The sequence below is a fragment of the Rana temporaria genome, chromosome 5 (genome assembly GCF_905171775.1).
Source record: "Rana temporaria chromosome 5, aRanTem1.1, whole genome shotgun sequence".
Taxonomy (NCBI): domain Eukaryota; kingdom Metazoa; phylum Chordata; class Amphibia; order Anura; family Ranidae; genus Rana; species Rana temporaria.
In genome coordinates, this window is record NC_053493.1 from 310,126,103 (window position 1) to 310,149,808 (window position 23,706).

Sequence of the window (23,706 nt, forward strand, 5' to 3'; positions counted from 1 at the left end):
AGAGTTTTAGGAGTGGCTCCATCCACACCGGCAAGAATCAAAAAGCAGATTCCCAGTATGATGGAGCAGGAAGAGCCTTCATTTTCTGCTCACCCCGTTCAGCTCATTAAACGTGTGGAGCACATGGTAGCAATAATTCTATGAAAGGGAGATAAGTTGGGAAAATGAATGGTTTCTTTTATGCTCGTTCTACAAATTCTCAAAGCATGGAAACAGCATTATTAGCGTACTGTTGCCAACGGAGCCTTAGGATGTTGAAACCGTTCTCAACTGGATAGCGAATTCCCTAGCATTTGTCAGTATCATTTAAATCCGAGTAAAATAATAAAAAAAGAAATAGCAGTTACATCAAACTCACAACTCCAAAAAAAATGGAGAATTAAGTACTTAATCTATTCTTTGAAGCAATGTGAAATTTTATATATATATATATATATATATATATATATATATATATATATATATATATATATATATATATATATATATATATATATATATATATATATATATATATAAAATTTATTGTGCTCTTAGAAAAACATCATCACCAATAGAATATGCATTTCTTCTATGGAAGAACATATTTTGGCTCATTCCGAGTTTCACAAGAAGTCATTTGCTGCAAATAAAAAATACACAGTATATAAAAAAAAAAATTAAAAATAAATTAGCAACCTAAAAACACAAAACACAAAAGGAAAAATGTATTCTTGGCATCAGCTCCCTGACGTAGAGTTGGCACAGATAGTTTTTGACAACCTGTATGTATGATATGTAACTTTTTATATATATATATTTATATTATACAATGACGATGCCATAGAATAAATTATATAATTACAAATGATATGGGAAACGGGGGTTATCTGTACATTCTGTACCACAGTGGCCAAGGCTGCACTTAAACATACACATCCCTTTTCTCTCAGTGTTCAGAATTAACCCCAAACAAAAGGCCTTAAGCTCACAAACCATTATAACAGTTTACAGTCATAGCTGGCCATAAAGTTATAAGCAGTTCCTTCATTTTACATTAAGCTTAAACTTTTCTTTAAAAAAATCTAATATTTACATGTGTTTATTGTCATGCAAATTAAGTAAATGGCCTTTTTAATAATAAACCGCAAAGAACTGGAGTGCCATGGACCCCATACCAACCAATCAAAATCAGCTTTTGCTAGTCTGAGCTGAAATGTTAATTCTGATTGATTGTTTGAGGTTACAAAGTATCTTTGCGCCATTAAATAAGACACACGGTTTAAAAAAAAAAAAAAAAAAGAAAATACATTAATACAGTAAAGACATGCAAAGGTGTAAAACAGGGTCCATTAAAAATTGTTGGAGTAACTTTACATCAATCCATATGTGTATACATAAATGTATTTACACATATATACACACAAATATAACCAATGTATTTACACAAACCAAAAACTGATATATACATAAACATATACACCTGCCAAATACAAAAAAAAATTAAAATAAAAAAACGATAAGAAAAAAAGGCCTATAGTTTTAAGGCCAAAAACTGAAAAGAAGAAAACTCGAGAAGCGGTATATTGGTGCAAAAATAGAAAGCAAAACCGGTGTTAAACTAAAATCACCGCACAGTGGAGTGAAAAGGTGGAAGTGTAGAGCATTTGGTGAGACAAGGCCTGCATTAGGAGCAGTCTTCTGCTGTAAACATCGATATAGCAGCTGCTGGCTTGAGACGTAATGCATGGTCACACATTCAGAGAATTGGAATTTGATATCGGTCACTAGTATCACGTAAGAGGTGGTCCATAAGTTCCATAGCTATAGTGTTCCTCTTCTGATAGGCATCCCATTGATGTCGGACAGTGAGCATTCCCATTAGTAGTCTTTCACCGGAGCCAGCTCTGGCACAAGGTTTACAGTGATGTTTTTAAACAACTTGTCTATCATTATATTTGGAGCATATATTAAATTATTTAATCCATCGAGATACTGACGTTCTTTAGAGTATCGCAACAATTTGTATCTGCAGGAAGAAGAAAAAAAAAAGAAAACACAATTTAGCATCTTCAGTCTTACTGTCTAATCTAAATTTTATTAACCTATATAGTGCATGCAAAATTCACGGAGCTTTGTGGAGCTCCCAGTCTGTGCACAGCAGCTCCTTCCACGGATATTGCTTGGAGGGGAGCTGTACATTCATATTGACTCTACCACCACAATTATACACTATGGTAAGCATCCAATCCCCAGGAATCTGCTTCCTTACCTCGAATCCAGTGCGTCACCCTTCTTCAGTGTTTACTAGGGGTGCAACGGATCAAAAAACTCACGGATCGGATCATTTTCCGATCAGCAAAAAAAAAAAAAGGGTCCGTTTTTTCATTGGTCCAAAAAAAAAAATATATATATATATATATATATATATATATATATATATATATATATATATATATATATATATATATATATAATAAAATAATATATATTTTTTTTTTGGACCAATTAAAAAAAGGAACCTTTTTTTTGCTGATCCGAAAAAAGAGCACAATAGCAATTCACAGGGGGGTGGATTAAAGAGGAAGCAGGTGAGGCTGTTTGGGACTTAAAGTACAATCTTGATGTTTTTACAGATATATATATATATATATATTTTTTTTTGCTGTAAAAACATCAAGATTGTACTTTAAGTCCCAAACAGCCTCACCTGCTTCCTCTTTAATCCACCCCCCTGTGAATTGCTATTGTGCTCTTTTTTCCCCCTTTCCCCCCCCTCCTCTCACACCAGTGCTTCACTGCTAACATTCCCATTCAGCTTGCTAGAGCCCAGTGCACAGCGTGACACGCCTCCCCGGGGAGGCGTGTCACGCTGGGCTCTGGCAAGCAGACTGGCCGCCGCTCCAGAGCTAGGCCGAAGCCGGGGACTTTCCTAGGCCTAGGCTCCGGAGCGCTCCGCGGATCGCGGGGTGTGCCGATCCGAACGGGGTGGCCCGTTCGGATCACGGATCGGTGACGATCCGTTACACCCCTAGTGTTTACATACCATCCAGCAAAAATCGGCCATGTCAAAACACTGTTTTCCTATATAGGCTTGAATAGGTTATACCAGTGTTTCTCAACGCCAGTCCTCAAGGCGCCCCCAACAGGTCACGTTTTCAGAATTTCCCTCAGATGTAACAGCTGTGGTAATTACGGAGGCAGTGAAACTGATCAAATTACCTGTGCAAAATAATGGAAAGCCTGAAAACATGACCTGTTGGGGCGCCTTGAGGACTGGAGTTGAGAAACACTGGGTTATGCACCGAGACTCTGCATGCAGCTCAATTCAAACCTATTAGGACACATTGGGTTGATTTACTAAAACTAGAGAGTGCAAAATCTAGTGCAGCTGTGCACGGTAGCCAATCAGCTTCTAACTTCAGCTTGTACAATTAACCACTTCAAGACCTCAATACATATACAGTATATAAACGTTGTGGCTATTAAGTGGTTTACCGAGGGTTATGGCTGAAGCTATCAGACATAACCCTGATATATTTCATCCAGCGTTTCTCTTTCTCACTAAAATGATCCAAGTGGCTAATTTGCGGCTGGATCGCTTTTAGAGGGGTTTGGGTTTTTAGGCTGATCATTCCTAGCGCCAAACACAGTAAAAGGATTTGGCTGGTCACATAGGTAAGGAGAAACCAGTTTGTCTCTCCTCACCTCTATGAGGATCAGAGAAGCGCCATGACAACGGCGAAAGTGAACAATTTTTATTTATTTTTAAAAAGCATAATGTTTTTTTTCCTGATGCTTTCAAAGGTAGATGATAGATTTGGGGTCGTACAGACCCCAGATCTCTCCATAAACAAAGACCTGTCATCCCTTATTTCTATCACAAGGGAATAAAAGTTATCAAAAAAAATGAAGAAAATGAAACAAATAAAATCTTAACAATTTTTTTTTTTTTTTTTTTTAACGCCCCATCCCCTCCATGCTCATGCTCCCAAAACGCCCTGCCTATTGATATAAAAGGACAGCACTGCCAAAGCGCCTGCAAAGCCCTTTGGCAGCGCCGCAACACGGGTGCTTTTAACTCTTTCTTCTGCCGTTAGTGGGGTTTAAAAGCATCCCGCTAGGGTCCGATAAGCGCTGCTAAAACGACAGTACAGCACTGCTAAAACTAACGGTGCTTTACCGCTAGTGCACAACGCTTGCAGTGTGAAAGTGCTCTAAAGTGCATGAAAAACTGCTGCGCAAATACTGTGTGATATAGAAAATTGCAACGATCGCCATTTTATTCTTTAGGGTATCTGCTAATAAAAATATATAATGTTTTGAGGTTCGAAGTAATTTTCTAGCAAAAAATATTGATTTTTACTTGTCAACAAGTCCATTGGCCTTCTTGACCAAAAACAAACTACTTAAAGTAAAAGCAAAGTTGTGTGATAAGGCAAAGTAATGTAATGCAGTTTTCTTTAAACCACTTAACCCCCGGACCATATTGCTGGTCAAAGACCAGAGCACTTTTTGCTATTCGGCACTGCGTCGCTTTAACTGACAATTGTGCGGTCGTGCGACGTGGCTCCCAAACAAAATTGGCGTTCTTTTTTTCCCACAAATAGAGCTTTCTTTTAGTGGTATTTGATCACCTCTGCGGTTTTTATTTTTTGCGCTATAAACAAATATGAGGCGCTGCCAATGTTAAGGTATGGACGTCGAAACAGCCGTCGAATTTTACATCGTTTACGTGAATGGGGCTGTGCGTAGGTTACGTTCACGTCGAAAGCATTGAGCCGACGTTTCTTAGGGAGTATTTGCGACGTGATTCTGAGCATGCGCCGTAAGAACGGCCATTCATTTACATGGGGTCACGGTTAATTTAAATGGGGCACGCCCCCTACCTGCCTATTTTGAATTAGGCGGGCTTACGCCGGCCTAATTACACTACGTCGGCGCAACGTACGCGCGGGATCTTTCAGAAAACTGTTCTGGGCTCCCTGATTTACGTCGGCGTAGCGCATATGAGATGCGCAACGCCAGCCAAAAGGTACGCCGCTGTACCTGAATCTAGCCCATAATGTTTGGGGGTTCCAAGTAATTTTCTAGCAAAAAATATTGATTTTAACTTAAGAAACAAGTGTAAGAAAAATATTTGGACTTTATTTGGTAAACTTTCTGCATTTCTTTCTTTACGCACAGAAGTTTGCTCTAAGAAGGAAGTTAGTTACAATGTTTCCTGTTAAAAACTTAGCAGACTGCCCAGATATTGTCTTTTGACAGCTGAAAAGTCTCTCCACTTGTTATATGAAAGAATCGGCAAACTCTGCATTGGAGATCGTCAGGGGGGGTTGAATCGAGATCACGATTTTTTAACGATTAATTATACAGCTCTAGTTTCAATCACTAACCATTGTTCTGAAACTCACAGGGACCCCATTAGTCAGTCCTGAGAGTAGCAGATTTGACCCACTAAATGAGCCAAGCCTGTATCATAGCTTGTTCATCTTTATTCCTAGCAATGTGACCAACTTCATGACTTGCTATGGGAGCAGACTCTGCATTGGAAAAACACTCTAGTCATTAGAATATTGCAAGCCGTGGCAAGGACGCCGCCAACACTGATAATAGCATTTTACGTTATAATATTCTTCAGTCTGTTTTGGCTCATGAAGCATTCATTGTACTTTGGCTACATTTCATTCATCATGGAGAAATGAGCGTTACAGCCGACATAAAATTAACAGAATACACTTACCGTCCCAAGAACTGGACCTCTCCTCTGTGATGGTGAGGAATCGACTTGTACCTCCCAAGGTCTCCTTCTGGTCTTGACACATTGTAGCCGGCATAATGTACCCTTGAAAGAGAAATAAATAGCAACAATCAGGATATAAAACCAAGCCAGTGACCACAACAGCTAATGAACCAAAGTATTATTAGCAGACTATGCAATTATTAATTTGGGTTTTTAGGTAGCCAAGTAGATATCCTGCTTTAGTGCTGGTTGGGAACCTACCTGTTCCATAAATCATCATCTTCTCCTCCCCATCCCCAGAATGCATTGGGAAATCCATTGATCTTTCTAAACTGCTCCACAGTTAAGCCACTTACTCCTCCGAAGAACTCATCGTATGGCAGACTAAAAAGAAAGAGATCCAAGAATTACGGTTAGAGAGTCTAGCAGTTGTCCTGCCTGATTGCATTTCCAACAATCAACTATCCAGGCTGGATTTATTTATCTACACAAACCAACTACCTAAACTAGCTTCATTTGGTATCGTATAATGGATTGAGTCTTACCATACGCTTGAAACTGAATGCGCATAAGAAAAACAAAAGAGACTTAAATCAACATGCCATTTCAATACAGCTTTTTTTCTTTTAATATACAATATGCTGTGTATTAGGGTTTTAAAGAATTGGCTGAAGTTGGTGTAAGGTCTTAGTGATCCTACTTTCTAAGAAACTGCCAGGAGAACAGTATACCCCGTTGCTACCCGAGACAATTCTATAAAGCAGGGGTCTCCAAACTTTTTAAACAAAGGGCCAGTTTACAATCCTTGAGACTTTAGGGGGGGGGGCCATGGGAGTAGAAAATGCCTTGGGCTTGGTGGTCAGTGGGAGTAAAAAAATAAATAAAAATCACATCACAGTGCCTGTCGTCAGCAGGAGTAGAAATAGTGCCATATCGTTGGTATCAGTAGAAGAAAAGGTGCCCCGTCACTGGGGCCAGTGGCAGGAATTGTGCCCAGTCACTGGGGCCAGTGGCAGGAATTGTGCCCCGTCACTGGGGCCAGTGGCAGGAATTGTGCCCCGTCACTGGGGCCAGTGGCAGGAATTGTGCCCCGTCACTGGGGCCAGTGGCAGGAATTGTGCCCCGTCACTGGGGCCAGTGGCAGGAATTGTGCCCCGTCACTGGGGCCAGTGGCAGGAATTGTGCCCCGTCACTGGGGCCAGTGGCAGGAATTGTGCCCCGTCACTGGGGCCAGTGGCAGGAATTGTGCCCCGTCACTGGGGCCAGTGGCAGGAATTGTGCCCCGTCACTGGGGCCAGTGGCAGGAATTGTGCCCCGTCACTGGGGCCAGTGGCAGGAATTGTGCCCCGTCACTGGGGCCAGTGGCAGGAATTGTGCCCCGTCACTGGGGCCAGTGGCAGGAATTGTGCCCCGTCACTGGGGCCAGTGGCAGGAATTGTGCCCCGTCACTGGGGCCAGTGGCAGGAATTGTGCCCCGTCACTGGGGCCAGTGGCAGGAATTGTGCCCCGTCACTGGGGCCAGTGGCAGGAATTGTGCCCCGTCACTGGGGCCAGTGGCAGGAATTGTGCCCCGTCACTGGGGCCAGTGGCAGGAATTGTGCCCCGTCACTGGGGCCAGTGGCAGGAATTGTGCCCCGTCACTGGGGCCAGTGGCAGGAATTGTGCCCCGTCACTGGGGCCAGTGGCAGGAATTGTGCCCCGTCACTGGGGCCAGTGGCAGGAATTGTGCCCCGTCACTGGGGCCAGTGGCAGGAATCGTGCCCCGTCACTGGGGCCAGTGGCAGGAATCGTGCCCCGTCACTGGGGCCAGTGGCAGGAATCGTGCCCCGTCACTGGGGCCAGTGGCAGGAATCGTGCCCCGTCACTGGGGCCAGTGGCAGGAATCGTGCCCCGTCACTGGGGCCAGTGGCAGGAATCGTGCCCCGTCACTGGGGCCAGTGGCAGGAATCGTGCCCCGTCACTGGGGCCAGTGGCAGGAATCGTGCCCCGTCATTGGTGTCATTATGGTGTATTGTTTGTAGAATTTTGAGGAAAAATAAGGAATTTAATTCATTTTGGAATAAGGCTGTAACATAACAAAATGTGGAAAAAGTCTTAAAGCACTGTGAATACTTTCCGGGTGCACTGTACAGAACCAATATGGTCATATATAAAGAAGCTACCCCCTTATTTGGTCATTGTATGTACAGAGAAATAAAAAAAAGGATTGTACTGATATATTATAATTACAGTGTAAGTGCTTTCCATTTTCCTGATTACCATTAATAAAAAATGCCCTGTCATATGGCAAACACCTGGGTGATTAGCTTCTTATGGAAGCAGCCCTGATACAAGTGCTGTACAGTACAGGGTTTCAGTAATTAAAGCTCTCGCTCATCATCTATCTTTACATCTAGGTGTAATCACACATGTGCCGTTTCATAACCTATGCTCTTGGGACTTTGTCCTAAATCATACTATCTATGTGCAGACTCTGATGGAAATGTAAGGGTGGTTTCACACTTCCACATTTTTGTGCAGGTTACTTGCAGTTTCCAATAGACTTCTATTAGGTAGCGCATTTTTGGATCGTTTTATGAAAGCGCACCAAATATGCAGCATGCAGGATTTTATTTTGCACTTTCAGAAAATGCACCAATAGAAGTCTATGGTTAAGCTGAAGGTAACCCACATGAAAACTGCGGTTACATGCATCCAAGCAGCAGTATGAAACCACCCTAAGACTTCTGAGGGCACCAAGCACTGTGCCCGATGTGGTGCCCCAAGGCCTCTTGCACACGGGAAGCTTAAAAACACCACATTTCGATGCATTCAGACATTTTTCTTTACTTATCTAAATGCAGTGGATGTTTTTTAATTGGCCTATACAGACAGGCAGGTAAACATATATAGCCAGATTCACAGAGACTTACGCCGACGTATCTACTGATACGCCGTTGTATCTATACGCTGATTCTTAAAATCAGATACGCCTGAATTTTGCCAAGATACGACAGACATAAGTCTCCTACGCCGCCGTATCTTGGGTGCATATTTACGCTGGCCGCTAGGGGCGCTTGCGTTGATTTACGCTTTGAATATGTTAATGAGCAAGATAGGCCGATTTACGTACGTACGCCCGTACGTACGCCCGCCCGTCGCAGTAAGCTATGCCGTTTACGTCCGGCGTATAGTTATTCCACCAAAAAGGAGGCGCAGCCCATGCAAAGGTATGGACGTCGGAACAGCCGTCGTTTATTACGTTGTTTGCGCAAGTTGTACGTGAATGGGGCTGTGCGAAGGTTACGTTCACATCGAAAGCATTGAGCCGACGTATCTTAGGGCGTAAATTCAACGTGATTCTGAGCATGCGCCGTTCGAACGGGAATTCATTTACATGGGGTCACGGCTAATTTAAATACAACACGCCCACTACCTTCATAATTTGAATTAGGTGGGCTTACACCGGCCCATTTACGCTACGCCGACGTAACTTAGGGAGCAAGTGCTTTGTGAATACTGTACTTGCCTCTCTATGTTACGTCGGCGTAGCGCATAGGAGATGCGCTACGCCCGCACAGAGATACGCCGCTCTCTGTGAATCTGGCTAGTACTGTTTTTTTTAGATTGGCTTAAAAAAAAATAAAAAAAAAAAAAAAATCGGCATTGCCACTCAGTATTTTTATGCACATACACACATATACAAGCATATGCCAAGCTTCCCTTGATTTAACAAAAAGCTAGAAGAATTTTTACAAGCAAATATGCGCAAGCGCTATACATCCCCATTCTTGTGTTCTTTCTGCCAGGAATATCTAATTCCCATGCATCAGTACAAGTACCCCAACATGTCAAGAAAATTATTTAGGACAACTTCTTCTTACAGTGAAGTGAGTGTAAACCCTTACATATACCCAGTGAATGGACTATAATCAGGTGATACACAGAGATGAAACAAATCCTCCTACATATGTTGTACCTATTAATCTGCAGTCTTCTCTACATCTATTCAAAGTGCCCAATTTATGAGCTTGTCACAGTTCAGAATAAGATGAGGAGAGCTGAAATTACACTATGCAGAGCTCAGTGAGGAGAGCTCTAAAAGCTGACTGGAGGGAAGAGACACCCCCCCCCCCTTCTTCACACAGCACACAGGAACAAAACTGAGGCTACCACTCTGCTGAAGGTCCCTCCCCTGTCACCATTTTTCTCTTGGTGTCAGGAAAAATTGTCAAAGGTGATTTATGCCGATAGCAGAGGAACAAAGCAGCAGACAGGAATGACACTTAGTGCTCTGGATTAAACAAATTCACCCTATACAGCAGGGATCTCCAAACTACAGCCCTCCAGCTGTTGTGGAACTACATGTCCCATGAGGCATTGTAAATCTCTGACATTCACAGACCCGACTAGGCATGATGGTAATTGTAGTTCCTGAACAACTGGAGTGCCATAGTTTGGAGACCCCAGCTATAAAGGGATATGCTTTGTTCATATTTCATTTCTGAGGTTTAAAACCACTTTAACACAGGACTACTAGGATAGCAATGTATTGCATAAATCATTGCAAAATTCAACAAAATAGACAAAATTTGCCTGACAGCTATAACAGGATAAGTTTTAATTTTCTAACTTGCACTGCAAAACTATGGACAGAAACTCAGTTCCAATCCTAATTTAAAGTGATTGTAAAGTCTTGTTTTTATCCTATAAAAAATAATAAACATATCATACTTACCTGCTCTGTTGCAGTGGATTTGCACAGAGCAGCCCAGATCCTCCTCTTCTCGGGTCCCTCTTCTGTGATCCAGGCCCCTCCCTCCTGTTCAGTGCCCCCAAAGCAAGCAGCTTTCTATGGGGGCACCCAAGCTCACTCACAGCTCCCCGCGTCCATTCAGACACTGAGCCCCGCCACCTCTCTCCACTGATTGGCTAGCTGACTATGATTGACAGCAGTGGGAGCCAATGGCGCCACTGCTGTGTCTCAGTCAATCAGGAAGGAGAATCTCAGATGGCTGAGACACTTGTGGACATCGCTGGACAGAAAGGGACCTCAGGTAAGTATTAGGGGGGCTGCTGCACACAGAAGGCTTTTTATCTTCATGCATAGAATGCATGAAGATAAAGAACCTTCTGCTTTTACAACCCCTTTAAGTTATAGTAGGAGGGTTTAAAGGATAGTTTGAGAAGCTTGATATCCCTGGTGCCAGAGATGCTGTATTCCTGGTTGCAGGAAATAACAGATCACGCCCCATAAATAAGCCATAGTGTTCTAGCCCGGAGTCATCATCTAGCTACTTAAGCAATCTATTGGAGGGCTAATCAATGGATCTTCAGTAAAATTTGAAGATTAGGAAATGGGCTCGCCAACAAAATTGCCTGCTTAAAGCGCTTTCGTGTCGGTGATTACATCCAGTAATGGAGCCAAGCTTATGTCAGTAGTGTCTCTGAGTAAGAAAAACCCTAAAAAACGAATGGAAGAACTGGAAAAGCAAAGAACAACTCCGCTTCTTGCTTTTCCAGTGCACATCTCTGGCAACAAAGACACGGTAAACAGTAATAACCCAGTGTCATGGTGACAAATTCCAGAGACAGGAATTCATAAAAGTGCTACTTTGTTTAGACAGAAGCCACTCGTATGTACATTGGCACGGCATAACAATTTATAAAGCATTCACGACACTGGAATGACAGACCAATGTACTGGCACCTTCAATGGAAACCATAAAGGAGAATGACTAATGCCAGGGAGTAACTTTCTTAACCACTTCTCTACTTTGGGTGTTTTTCAGATTTGGTGTTTACAAGACTAAAACAGTTTTTTTTGCTAGAAAATTACTTAAAACCCCCAAACATTATATATTTTTTTTTTCTAATACCCTAGAGAATAAAATGGCGATCATTGCAATACTTTTTGTCACACCATATTTGCGCAGCGGTCCTACAAGCGCACTTTTTTTTGGAAAAAAAACACTTTTTTGAATTAAAAAATAAGACAACAATAAATTTGGCCCAATTTTTTTATATATTGTGAAAGATAATGTTACGCCGAGTAAAATGGTACCCAACATGTCACGCTTACAAATTGCGCCCGCTCGTGGCATGGCGTCAAACTTTTACCCCTAAAAATCTCGATAGGCGACGTTTAAAAAATTCTATAGGTTGCATTTTTTGAGCTACAGAGTAGGTCTAGGGCTATAATTATTGCTCTCGCTCTAACGATCGCGGCGATACCTCACTTGTGTCGTTTGAACACCGTTTTCATATGCGGGCGCTACTCGCGTATGCGTTCGCTTCTGCGCACGAGCTCGTCGGGACGGGGCGCTTTAAAATTTTTTTATTTTTTTTTCTTATTTATTTTTATTTATTTTATTATTTTTTACACTGGAAAAAAAAAAAAAATTATCACTTTTATTCCTATTACAAGGAATGTAAACATCCCTTGTAATATAAAAAAGCATGACAGGTCCTCTTAAATATGAGATCTGGGGTCAAAAAGACCTCAGATCTCATATTTAGGCTTAAATGCAAAAAAAAAAAAAAAAAAAATTGTAAAATTTAATTTTTTTCAAATGACAAAAAAAAAAATGTTTCTTTAAGAGGCTGGGCGGGACTGACGTTTTGACGTCACTTCCGCCCAGCAGAGCTATGGGGACGGGCGAAGGACATTTTTCCCTCACTCGCAACCCCGCACAGCTGCCGAACGGTCGCGATCTCCTCCGCCGCTACTGACGGCTCCGGTAAGCGGCGGAGGGCGCGGGAGGCCCCTCTCCCGCCGCCGATAACGGCGATCTCGCGGCGAATCCGCCGCGGAGACCGCCGTTATCATGTACCGGACCGCTGACACTAAAGATAGATACCTCGGTTGTGGCAGCAGCTGCTGCCGTTACCGAGATATCTATCTTTAAAGTTAGGCCGTATAAAGACGTACAGCGGTCTGGAAGTGGTTAAGGGGAGTTTTGGCGGATTTCAACATTTTGCTCCAGCATTAAATCCTTTAATATGAAGAGTTGGCAGCTGTCGCCATACGTCCATGTAGATAGGAGAGGGGACACTATTTCCTAGTCACCAAAAGGCTAGGACATTCTAAAGACACTACATGGAACAATCTGCCCCCCAAAAAATAAAAAATCTACAGAAAACAGATACTTTGTCTTAACTGGAACAGCTACATAAAGAGCTAAAACATACCTCGTAAATACATAAATGTTCACGGTTTTACTGCCAAGTAGTAGTCACAATTTTGGCGAGCCGTTCCTGTGATACACACACCTCTGCTACAGTGTGATTTACTATTAGTGCTTTTGCTCACAGAACAGAGGGGATATCATCTATATTGTTGGGGAGATGCCATAGAAAGCCGCGCTGTCTGGCTATGCAGCATGTAACAAGTATACCATTGTAGTAAATATGTATGTATTTCTACTGTATTTAGCAGGTTTTACCTGGACACTGGATGAGACTGTAGCAGTTGCTAGCGATAATCGCAAGAGAATCCGTCAGGCTGGTTGTACTCAAGTTGGTCGATTGATCAACTAGGTACATTCAGCCTGCCCATTAATGGTTCCAATCTCGGCTGGTTCCTGCTAAACTGGCTGAGATTTGAACCGTGTATGGCTGGCATAATGCCCTGTACCCACGATCGGTTCGTCTGATAAAAATGAACCGATGGATTTTTTCATCGGATAGCTGATGAAGCTGACAACCATCAGTCTTGCCTACACACCATCGGTTAAAAATCCGATCGTGTCCAACGCGGTGGCGTAAAACACAACGACGTGCTGAGAAAAATGAAGTTCAATGCTTCCGAGCATGCGTCGACTTGATTCTGAGCATGCATTGATTTTTGACCGATGGATTTCCCCACAGACGATCGTTTTTTTCTATTGGTTTTTTAACCATCCAAAAATTTTAAAACAGGTTCTATTTTTTTTCACAGATGGGAAAAAAACGATGGGGCCCACACACGATCGGTTTGTCCGATGAAAACTGTCCATCGGTCCGTTTTCATCAGACAAACCGATCGTGTGTACAGGGTATAAGACACTTTGATGCACGTGGCTTAGTGTATTCAAGGAATGTGAGACAAAGAAAACCTCTACTTACATGTACATGTACTTGTCAAGTTTCGTTGCAAAATGACGCGGCATTTCTCCACAACCGTAATAATTTCTGTCGTTCTCAGGAATGTGATCTACATCATGGAAAAGAACACAGTCCCACTTTCGATCCTTCATGGCTTCTTTAAACCCAACATTAAACAGCATTGCTCGATTGAATGTCTGAGTACCAGCCTGTAAATGAAGAATGAAAATTTCTAGAGCCTTAAAATTGTACAACTTTCAACATACATATCTGTAGTATATAAATATATTACAGCGCACTGCCACACAAACCTGGTTAGCAATACGGCCTTGGAGCATAAGGATCATTGGTTTCGAATCTCAACCAGGACACTACCTGCATGGAGTTTGCATGTTCTACCTGTGCTTGTGTGGGTTTTCTCTTACATTCCATATGCATGCTAGTAGGTTAATGGACACTTGTCTAAAGTTGGCTATACACAGATTAAAATTTCGGCTGATTCCTGCTGAATCTGCAGATTTGTCCATACATGCCATTCACTGTAGATGGGGGAATCAAGTGTTTTCTATCATTCAGTCTGCAGAGTCTGCTGAATAAAAGAAACCTTAATATGAAAGGCCCTAGTATGTGTGTGCATTTCATATTAGGACCTTAGGTTGTATGCTTCTTAAAAGAGAAGTATAACCAAAGTTTTTTTGGTCATACTTCTCTGGTGGGTCACAGGAGTAGTGATCAGGATCAGTAGCGAGCGGATCTCACCATCTCCTCCGACTGCTGCGTAGACTCATCCCCTTCATCCCAGAAGAGGACAAAGCATCAGTAGTTGGAACGATCGTCAATTCCCAACTCGACTACGCAAACTCCCTCTACATAGGACTACCTAAATACCAGATTTCGCGCCTACAAGTCATCCAAAACACGGCAGCCAGACTGGTAACGGGGAAAAAACCCTGGGTATCCATCACCCCTTCCCTGAGGACCCTTCATTGGCTAACCGTAAAGGATCGGATCAAATTCAAGACCCTTTGTCTCACCCACAAGTGCACACAAGGAAACGCTCCTCAATACTTGTGCGAGAAAATAAAACACGACACCCCCAATCGCGTTCTCCGATCACCCAACCAAAACCTCCTCCACATCCCCAAGTCCCGCTACAAATCGAAGGGAGAACGAAGATTTGCAGTCCAAGGACCAAGGCTATGGAACGCTCCACCCACAAACATCCGCATGGAGGAAAACCATCGGGCCTTCTGCAAAAAAATTAAGACCGACCTCTTCTGAAGGATCAGGATGACACTGGATGGAAATAAGTGCCTTGAGGCGATTTAGTTCGCATTTGCAGTGCTATACAAGTTATTCACTCACTCACTCAGGAGTGCACTTAAAGTGCTCTCCTGTGACCCAGAATCAGCCAACAGCAGGCTAAAGTCTGCTGTTGGCCCACATCACAGAGCCTCCAGGATCCTGACCATGTTGTTGGGATCCACGCAAATGCCTGATCAGCAGCTGGCTCAGCCTCTCAGCGTGTGACAGAGCCAGAGCCAGTCGCTCCCACCTCTTCCCAGCCCGGTGCTCCAGTGAGTTCTGGAGGGGTACAGCAGAGAGTGATGACTGACAGTCACCACTCTCTGCTCAGATCTGACCGAGAACTGAGCAATCAGCAGTCATGCGATTGCTCAGTTCTCAGATTAGACCTGGCATAGCTGCAGCATTGGACCCAAGCTGCAACATGAAGGTGATTATATATGTTTTTTTTTTAACAAACTTCTCCTTTAAAGGGCAGGGACTAATGTGAATGGACAATATAACAAGTATTGTGTAAATAGTTCTTTATATAAATGCCTATAAATGTATAAATAAAACTTAAGCTTTATTCCTTCAGAGTAGGTGTTAAATGAAATATTGAAAAATCAGTAGACCATCGAATTGCCAAGCGTATGGCCAGCATAATGACTCAAACAAAAAGTAAACGCACCAAATAGGGCCACAGAGTTCCCCAGTGAAGCCACCAGTAAATTTTGATAGATCCTTTAAAAAAATATTGGCCTAGATTCAGGTAGATTTGCGCCCTCTTACGGAGGCGCAGCGTACCGTTTTAACGATACGCCTCCGTAAATCACGTGCGCTACGCTTCATTCACGAAGCAGTAGCTCCGTAATTTGCGCGAGCGCACCGTAAAAATGGCCGGCGTAAGCGCGCGTAATTTAAATGATCCCGTAGGGGGCGTGGATCATTTAAATTAGGCGCATTCCCGCACCGAACGTAGTGCGCATGCTCCGTCGGGAAACTTTCCCGACGTGCATTGCGGCAAATGATGTCGCAAGGACGTCATTTGCTTTAACGTGAACGTAAATGGCGTCCAGCGCCATTCACGATTAATTTACGCAAACAACGTAATTTTCAAACATCACGACGCGGGAACGACGGGTATACTTAGCATTGGCTGCGCCTGCTAATAGCAGGAGCAGTCTTACGCATAACCCGACGAAAGCAAACGACGTAAAATGCGAACGCCGGGCGCGCGTAGGCTTGTGAATCGGCGTGAGTATGCAATTTGCATACTCTACGCTGACCACTACGGGAACGCCACCTGGCGGCCATCGTAAGAATGCAGCCTACGATACGACGGCATAAGAGCCTTATGCCAGTCATATCTTAGGCTGCAGTCGGCGTAACGAGCTTTCTGAATACAGCAAAGTCACTACGCCGGCGCAACTAAGCAATTGCGCTGCGTAACTATGGATACGCAGACGCAATTGCTTACTGAATCCACCCCATTGTCTTTAACACAGGGTCTGCATGAATTTAGAAAGGATTAACCCTTTGGGAGTATCTCAGCAAAAGTAAACTTTTGTTGCAAAGCATGCCGAATATCTGACTTTTATCTTTATGCAAACTTCTGGGAAAATAAGTGATCGAAAAAACAAGAAGGAAATTACATTTCTGCGGATGTTCCGTGCACCAATGGTGAACGGAACGCCTCCAAGTTGCCATATTGCCTTGAATTTTACAGAAAATTAAAGCACTGTAGACTGAAAAGGAAATGTCATTTTTGATAACCTTCAATTACAATATGACTTGTATCCAAAAGTGGAATTTGAGCTTTAAAAATAAACTTTATTAAAAAGTATTATTTCTGCATACACCTCTCATGGTCTACCACTAGGGGGAATGCTATGACACTGACAGCACTATATCTCTGCATGTTTACTGAAGAGATTAATAAATGTAAAATGAATAAAAATAATAAATGCCACGGGTTTGTTTAAAACAGGATCCATCAAATAGGAGGGTTTACTATTCCTTTACTGAACAAGGCTCTGAAATGATTTAAATGTATACATAATGAAAGTTCTATACTGCTAAGCCACAAATGATTGAAGAAAATAGGCCAATGTCATGTATTGCTGCACTTGGATGTGACAGGTGCTCATGACCGTATTATTGTAGGTATTTTCTCTGCTATAAAACAAGAAATCCAACACAGTGAGCAGTCAAAGGCGGTGTCAAAGGAAGCTGAATACAACAACATTGTGTAAGTTACAGTAAATATACCAAAAATGTAAACTGGTATTTCAGCATAGACAGGTTTTCAGTAAGTATCTACAGCTGACTTTGGCTAAATACATTGTGTTCCAGCTCTCTACTTTCATCTCTAAAATGTGTCAAGAATGCGATGCCTACCGGTCATTGTTCTGAAGGGATTTCCCAGAAAACAAATTACAGGTAATACCACCCACTGTAGAGTGAAGTCAACACAAAAAAAAGGTAAACACACACCGATGTGAAGACAGCAGTGATATCTGCAAGTCTACCAAAACGAGGAAAAAGTGATGTTCTAAAATGTGAGCTCACAACAGAACTATGCCACTAGTCGTGTCCACAATTTTGTTCAGAATAAAACTTGATTGGATACTACTGATTATTGCTTGGAAATTCTCACTGCAGCACTTTAATAAATGGGCTTGGATGGAATTATTATTTAGAAGAGAAGTGTGGGAAATCAAAAACACATGCTCACCTATATGGCTGCAGTTGCTTGTTCCCGCTGGCTCCAAGAACTGAGCGATCACATGATCACCGATTGCTCATTTCTCAATCTGTTCTGAGCAGAGAGCAGTGACTGTCAGTCGCTGCTCTCTGCTCTGACCCTCCAGCACTCACTGGAGCACCAGGCTGGGAAGGGGGTGGGAGCAGCTGGCTCAGGCTCTCAGCAATGCACTAAGTGTGTGAGCCAGCTTCCGGCCAGGCATCTGGATGGATCCCCATGTTATTCTTAGGCCCCTTTCAGACTGGGGCGGGAGCCGCGGTGGCGGTAAAACGACGCTAAAAATAGCGGCGCTATACCACAGAGATTGCCGTGGGAATCAGCCGCTAGCGGTGCGGTATTAACCCCCGTTAGCGGCCGATAAAGGGTTAATACCGCCCGCAATGCGCCTCTATAGAGGCGCATTGCGGGCGGTATTGCTGCGGTTTCCCATTGTTTTCAATGGGAAGGAGCGGTGAAGGAGCGGAATACATACCGCTCCTCTCACCGCTCCAAAGATGCTGCTGACAGGAGATTTTTTTGTCTCCCACCAGCGCATCGCCTCAGTGTGAAAGCCCTCAGGCTTTCACATTGAGTCTGCAGTGAAAGAGTTTTTCAGGCGGGATAGCAGCGCTATTTTTAGCGCTGTACCGCCTGAAAAACTCCTCAATGTGAAAGGGGCCTTAGGATCCTTCCAGAACCTGGAGCAGTTCTATGAAATCAGCCAACAGCAGGCTTTGGCCCATTGTTAGCGGATTCTGGGTCACAATAAGGCAAAAGTAAGTGCTCTCCTGTGATCCACATAAGAAGTATGGCCAAAAACCTTAGTTAGACTTACCGGTAACGGTATTTCTATGAGTCTTTCAGGACAGCACCTGGAGAGAGCGCAGCTCCACCCACTTCCCAGGAAACACTGCAGTCAATGCTATAAATTCCGCCCCCTTCCACCATGGCCTCAGTTGTTCACGAGTACCTCCGGCCACGCTGAAATTAGATAAGCAGAACATAGAAACTATACACATTAGCATATATATATATTATCTTTAATAATAAAAGGGCGGGTTATCGGTGCTGTCCTGAAAGACTCATAGAAATACCGTTACCGGTAAGTCTAACTAAGGTTTTCTCACCTCGTCTTTCAGGACAGCACCTGGAGATGATAACCGAGTACTTACTCTAGGGTGGGACCACCGCTTGCAGGACCTTCCTGCCAAAAGACTGCTCTGACACAGAGAGCAAATCCATCCTATAATGACGAGCGAAGGTGGAAAAGCTCGTCCACGTTGCCGCTTTACAGATGTGTTCTGGTGAAGCTCCAGCCCGTTCTGCCCAGGAAGTTGCCACCGCCCTAGTAGAATGGGCCATTACTCCCGGAGGGGGATCCAAACCTTTAGCTTTGTATGCCTCATGGATAGCCATGCGTAACCATCTAGCCAGAGTACTTTTGGAAGCCCCATGCCCCTTGCGGGATCCTGAAAACAGAACGAAAAGCGAATTCGCCTTTCTGTACTCGCTAGAGACCTCTAGATAGCGTCTAATGCATCTCCTGACATCTAAGGAATGGAATTCTCTCTCCTTCGGACAAGAAGGAGTTGGACAAAAGGTAGGTAACACTATTTCCTGCGTCCTATGAAATACTGACACTACCTTCGGAAGAAAACTCGGATCAGTTCTTAATACTACCCTATCAGGGAAGATTGACAAAAAAGGCTCCAAAACGGAAAGCGCCTGAAGCTCGCTAATCCTCCTTGCTGAGGTGACCGCCACCAAAAGCACCAATTTTAAAGTTAGAAACTTTACAGAGGCGTCTACCAGTGGTTCGAAGGGTTTTTGAGTCAAACCCCCCAGGACCACTGATAAATCCCACTTGGGGAAAAATTTAAACGGGGAAGGCCTAGCCCTGGCTAAGGCCTTAAAAAATCTGATGACATAGGGCTCTAGAGATAAACGTTTCTCTAGAAACACTGACAAAGCCGCCACCTGCGCCTTCAAGGTGCTGGCTGCCAGACCCTTATCCATACCGTCTTGTAAAAACTCCAAGACGGAACAAGTATTCAAAGGAGAATAATTTTTAACTTCACACCAAGAATTGAAAACCTTCCAAGTCTTGAAATAGATGGCCCTCGTGACCTCTTTCCTACTACTAAGTAGCGTATCTACCAAACGTTTGGATAGGCCCTTCCTGCTAAGAATTAGCTCTTCAGTAACCAGGCCGTGAGCCTTAACCGACTCACGTCTGGATGCAGTAGAGGGCCCTGAAAAAGTAGATTTCTTCTGACTGGTAGAACCCAGGGGTCTTCTACCGCCAGTTCCAACAGACTCGAAAACCAAGGCCTCTTGGGCCAGTACGGGGCTATCAGGATCAGAGTAGTCTTCTCCTCCTGAAGCTTCCGTAACACTAAGGAAATGATCTGAACCGGGGGGAAGGCATAGCACAGGCGGAAGGGCCAGCGTTGAACTAACGCATCTAGACCCTCTGCCTGGTCCATTCTGTTTAGAGAGAAATAAGCTGGAACCTTGGCATTGGACTGGGCCGCGAACAGGTCTATCTGAGGTGTTCCCCACTTGTTTACTAGCTCTTGGAAGACCTCCGGGCATAAACACCACTCCGATTCCAGAACCCTTGTCCGACTTAAAAAGTCTGCCAGCATGTTTAGGCTGCCTTTTAGGTGTACTGCCGATAGGGAAGCCAAGTTCACCTCTGCCCAGGACAGAGTCTGTAAGGCCAGACTGAGGAGTACTCTGCTTCTCGTGCCCCCCTGTCTGGAAACATACGCCACTGCTGTGGCGTTGTCTGACAGAATCTGGACATGTTGGTCCAGAATCAGCTCCTGAAAGGCCCTTAGCCCTAACCAAATGGCCCTGAGTTCCCTCCAATTGGAGGACCTTCTGGACTCTTCCCTCGTCCAGGATCCCTGTGCCATCTGCCCGTCCAGGTGAGCACCCCATCCCCACGAACTCGCGTCCGTAGTTAGGACCCTTGTAGTGGGGAAGGACCAAGACAGACCTAGGCGCAGATTTGCCTGGCCTCTCCACCACCAAAGTTTCCTCTTCACTGAAGACGGAACTCTGAATCTCTTCTCTAGGGATTCCCCATGGGTCCAATTCTGAAGGATCACCTGTTGTAGGTCCCTTGAATGGAGACGAGCCCACTGCACCGCCGGAATGGCGGCCGTGAGTAAGCCCATTGTGGACATGGCTGAGCGCACAGAAATCGGCACATTCGTCTGAATTGTCTTCACCGCAGCCTGAACTTTCTCTATCTTTTCTTCTGGTAGAAAGATTTTCCCCTGAACAGAGTCTATAACGTATCCTAGAAAGACTATCCTCTGGGAGGGCACTAGACTTGACTTTTCTTTGTTCAGGATCCAACCGAGCCCTTCCAAATGAGCCTGGGTCCTCCTCAGGTCCAGGAGAAGCTGCTCCTCCGACTTGGCGAACAGCAGGAGGTCGTCCAAGTATGGAATTATAGAAATCCCCCTGAGCCTTAGGGGTGCCAAGGCCTCTGCCACCACTTTTGAAAAGACTCTGGGAGAGGAGGAAAGGCCGAATGGGAGGGCTCTGAATTGAAAATGTCTCACTCCGCTCACTGTTCTGATGGCTAGACGCAGATGGCGCTGGGAGGAAGTCCTGATCGGGACGTGCAAATAAGCATCCCTTAAATCTATTGAAGCTAGAAAGCACCCCAGGGGAAGAAGCTTTCTCACCGAGTATATAGAGTCCATGCGGAATCTCTTGTACCGGATAGCTAGATTCAGGACCTTCAGGTTTAAAATTAACCTGAATTTGCCCGACGGCTTCTTTACAAGGAATATATGGGAATAACAGCCCTCCCCCTGTTCTCTCTGGGGAACTGGCGTAATCACCCTCTGTTGGAGAAAATCCTCCACTAATGTCAGCATAGCCTGAGACTTCTCTTGCTCCCTGGGCAATTGGGTCACATAAAACCGCGACGGTGGTTTTCCCGAAAACTCCAGTGCGTATCCCTCTGCAATCAGTTTGAGCACCTACGGACTGGACGTCGCCTCTGCCCACTGTGGAAGGAAGGCTTGGAGCCGACCACCCACAGCTGGGAGACCGTCACTGGGGCTTAGCAGGTTGGCTGGGGGAGCGAAACAACACCCCAGGCTTCCCGCGGCCCCTCTGGGACCGCCAGGGTCTACCACCCTGACCTCTTTGTGCCTCCTTAGGACCCTTGGCTTGGAAAAAAGGACGAAAATTTTTCTTGGGCCCCGAATCTACCTTTTTTAAAGGAAGAGCCTTCTTTCTATCCGCCGTCCTATCTAGGACGGTGTCTAGTCCTGTGCCAAAAACCAAGTCTCCTTCAAAAGGTAAGCCACACAGTTTCAGCTTAGAGGCTGTGTCCCCCTGCCAGGTCTTAACCCATAAGGCCCTTCTGGTTGAATTTATCAACGCCGAGGATCTGGCGGAGAGCTTCACGGATTCAGCCGAAGCATCCGCTATATAGCCTACCGCTTTCATAAGGACTGGAAAGGACTCCAAAAGCTCTCTACGAGAGGTACCGGCCTTAATGTACGCAGATCAGAAGCGGTGTATTCTGTATGAGGGGTTAATTCATTAAAGTATTGCACCATTTTTGATGTTCTTTGTGTTTTATATGAACCAACATTGGGAATTAACCCCTGCTGCTTTCTGAGATGGTGACGGAGTCCTGAGTGAAAAGGAATTGATTTTCAAGGCTTGTTTTATTCATCCTTCTGGTGAGTGTGAACCCCAGAGGGGGCGAGTGCCACTGTTGGTGAAGATTTGGAGTTGGTGAAGGGTGCACTACCCACTTAACCCTAGAAGCACTTACCACTTTAGGACTATTTTTGCCACGTCATCATTTTATTTATTTATTGTGTAGCTGGACACTCACCAACATCAGCGCTGTTTACCAATTGATCCTTTATTGTTTTCTTAATATTGGTGTTTTTTATATACAATTTTATTTGAGGTTTCTTTTATCTTATTTTTAAACAGCTGCTCTGTATATACCTTTATCCTCTGTTGTGATATTAGGTTTTTATTTTCGTCTACACCTATTACCCGTCATGGGGGCTTAGAACCAGTAGATCATACTCTTTGGCGCCGGAAGTGCACTGCGGGCCTCGTTTTTTCTGTGCACCTATCTTTTAGATTTCTTAATCTGCCTAGTTCCTGGTCCTAGGTGGTTCAACTTCCTGTCCTAAGACCCCATTGCCTCCTGGGAAATGATGACACTAATTTCCCAGGATTCTCTGGGCATTACTGTGCCTAAAAAAAAAAATCGCCCAGCATGCACCTCTCCCTGAAAACCAGGAAGAAAAAGAAACTGGGCTTCACATGCCCACACATATGATGGATACGGACACAACATGAGCTGGAGGATATAAGGCAAGTGTTTGCAATGATTTCTGGAACGATTGGGGAGCTATTGATATGTTTTAGGGACTATTTACTATGATTAATTTTAGCTTGAAAAAATAAAATTATGCCCGGAACCCCGCTTTAATAATGCAGTACAAATACTAAAACTAGAGCTCAGTGTTTAAAATTAGGCCAGTTCCTTCACAATTCATACAAACCTTTATAATAGAAGTGTGCTTTCAGAATCTCTGTACAGGAGAAAATCCCAATATAGTACATTTTATGAAAATTACCTGTTCAACGACATAGAAGGAAAACTCTAAGCGCTGTCTCTGCAGCATGGGTATCAGGTGGCGGAAGAAAATAGGCAGGTGTTCATGGCGATTTCGGAATGGAATCAGGATTGCTACCTGCAAAAACGAGAACACACATTTATATGGCAGCTCTCTGGCTCACATTTGACTATCAAATCAGAGAAATAAGTTACGAAGCACAGAATGGTCTGTAAAGAAAATGTAAATTAATAATCGTCACAGTTGCTGAG

The 23,706-nt window shown here is 44.0% G+C and overlaps 1 protein-coding gene across 1 annotated transcript in view; it reads right to left on the bottom strand.

Annotated features, from left to right (window-relative positions):
- Positions 1-765: 765 nt before the first annotated feature.
- B4GALT6 (beta-1,4-galactosyltransferase 6) overlaps positions 766-23,706 on the bottom strand; it is a 140,986-nt gene continuing 118,045 nt past the window's right edge. The window contains exons 5-9 of the mRNA XM_040354112.1: positions 23,456-23,572; positions 13,808-13,995; positions 5,984-6,106; positions 5,723-5,824; positions 766-2,008 (exon numbers count right to left, since the gene is read on the bottom strand). Of these exons, the coding sequence (XP_040210046.1) occupies positions 1,861-2,008; positions 5,723-5,824; positions 5,984-6,106; positions 13,808-13,995; positions 23,456-23,572 (678 nt within the window). The 3' untranslated portion in view covers positions 766-1,860. The remainder of the gene's footprint in view (positions 2,009-5,722; positions 5,825-5,983; positions 6,107-13,807; positions 13,996-23,455; positions 23,573-23,706) is intronic.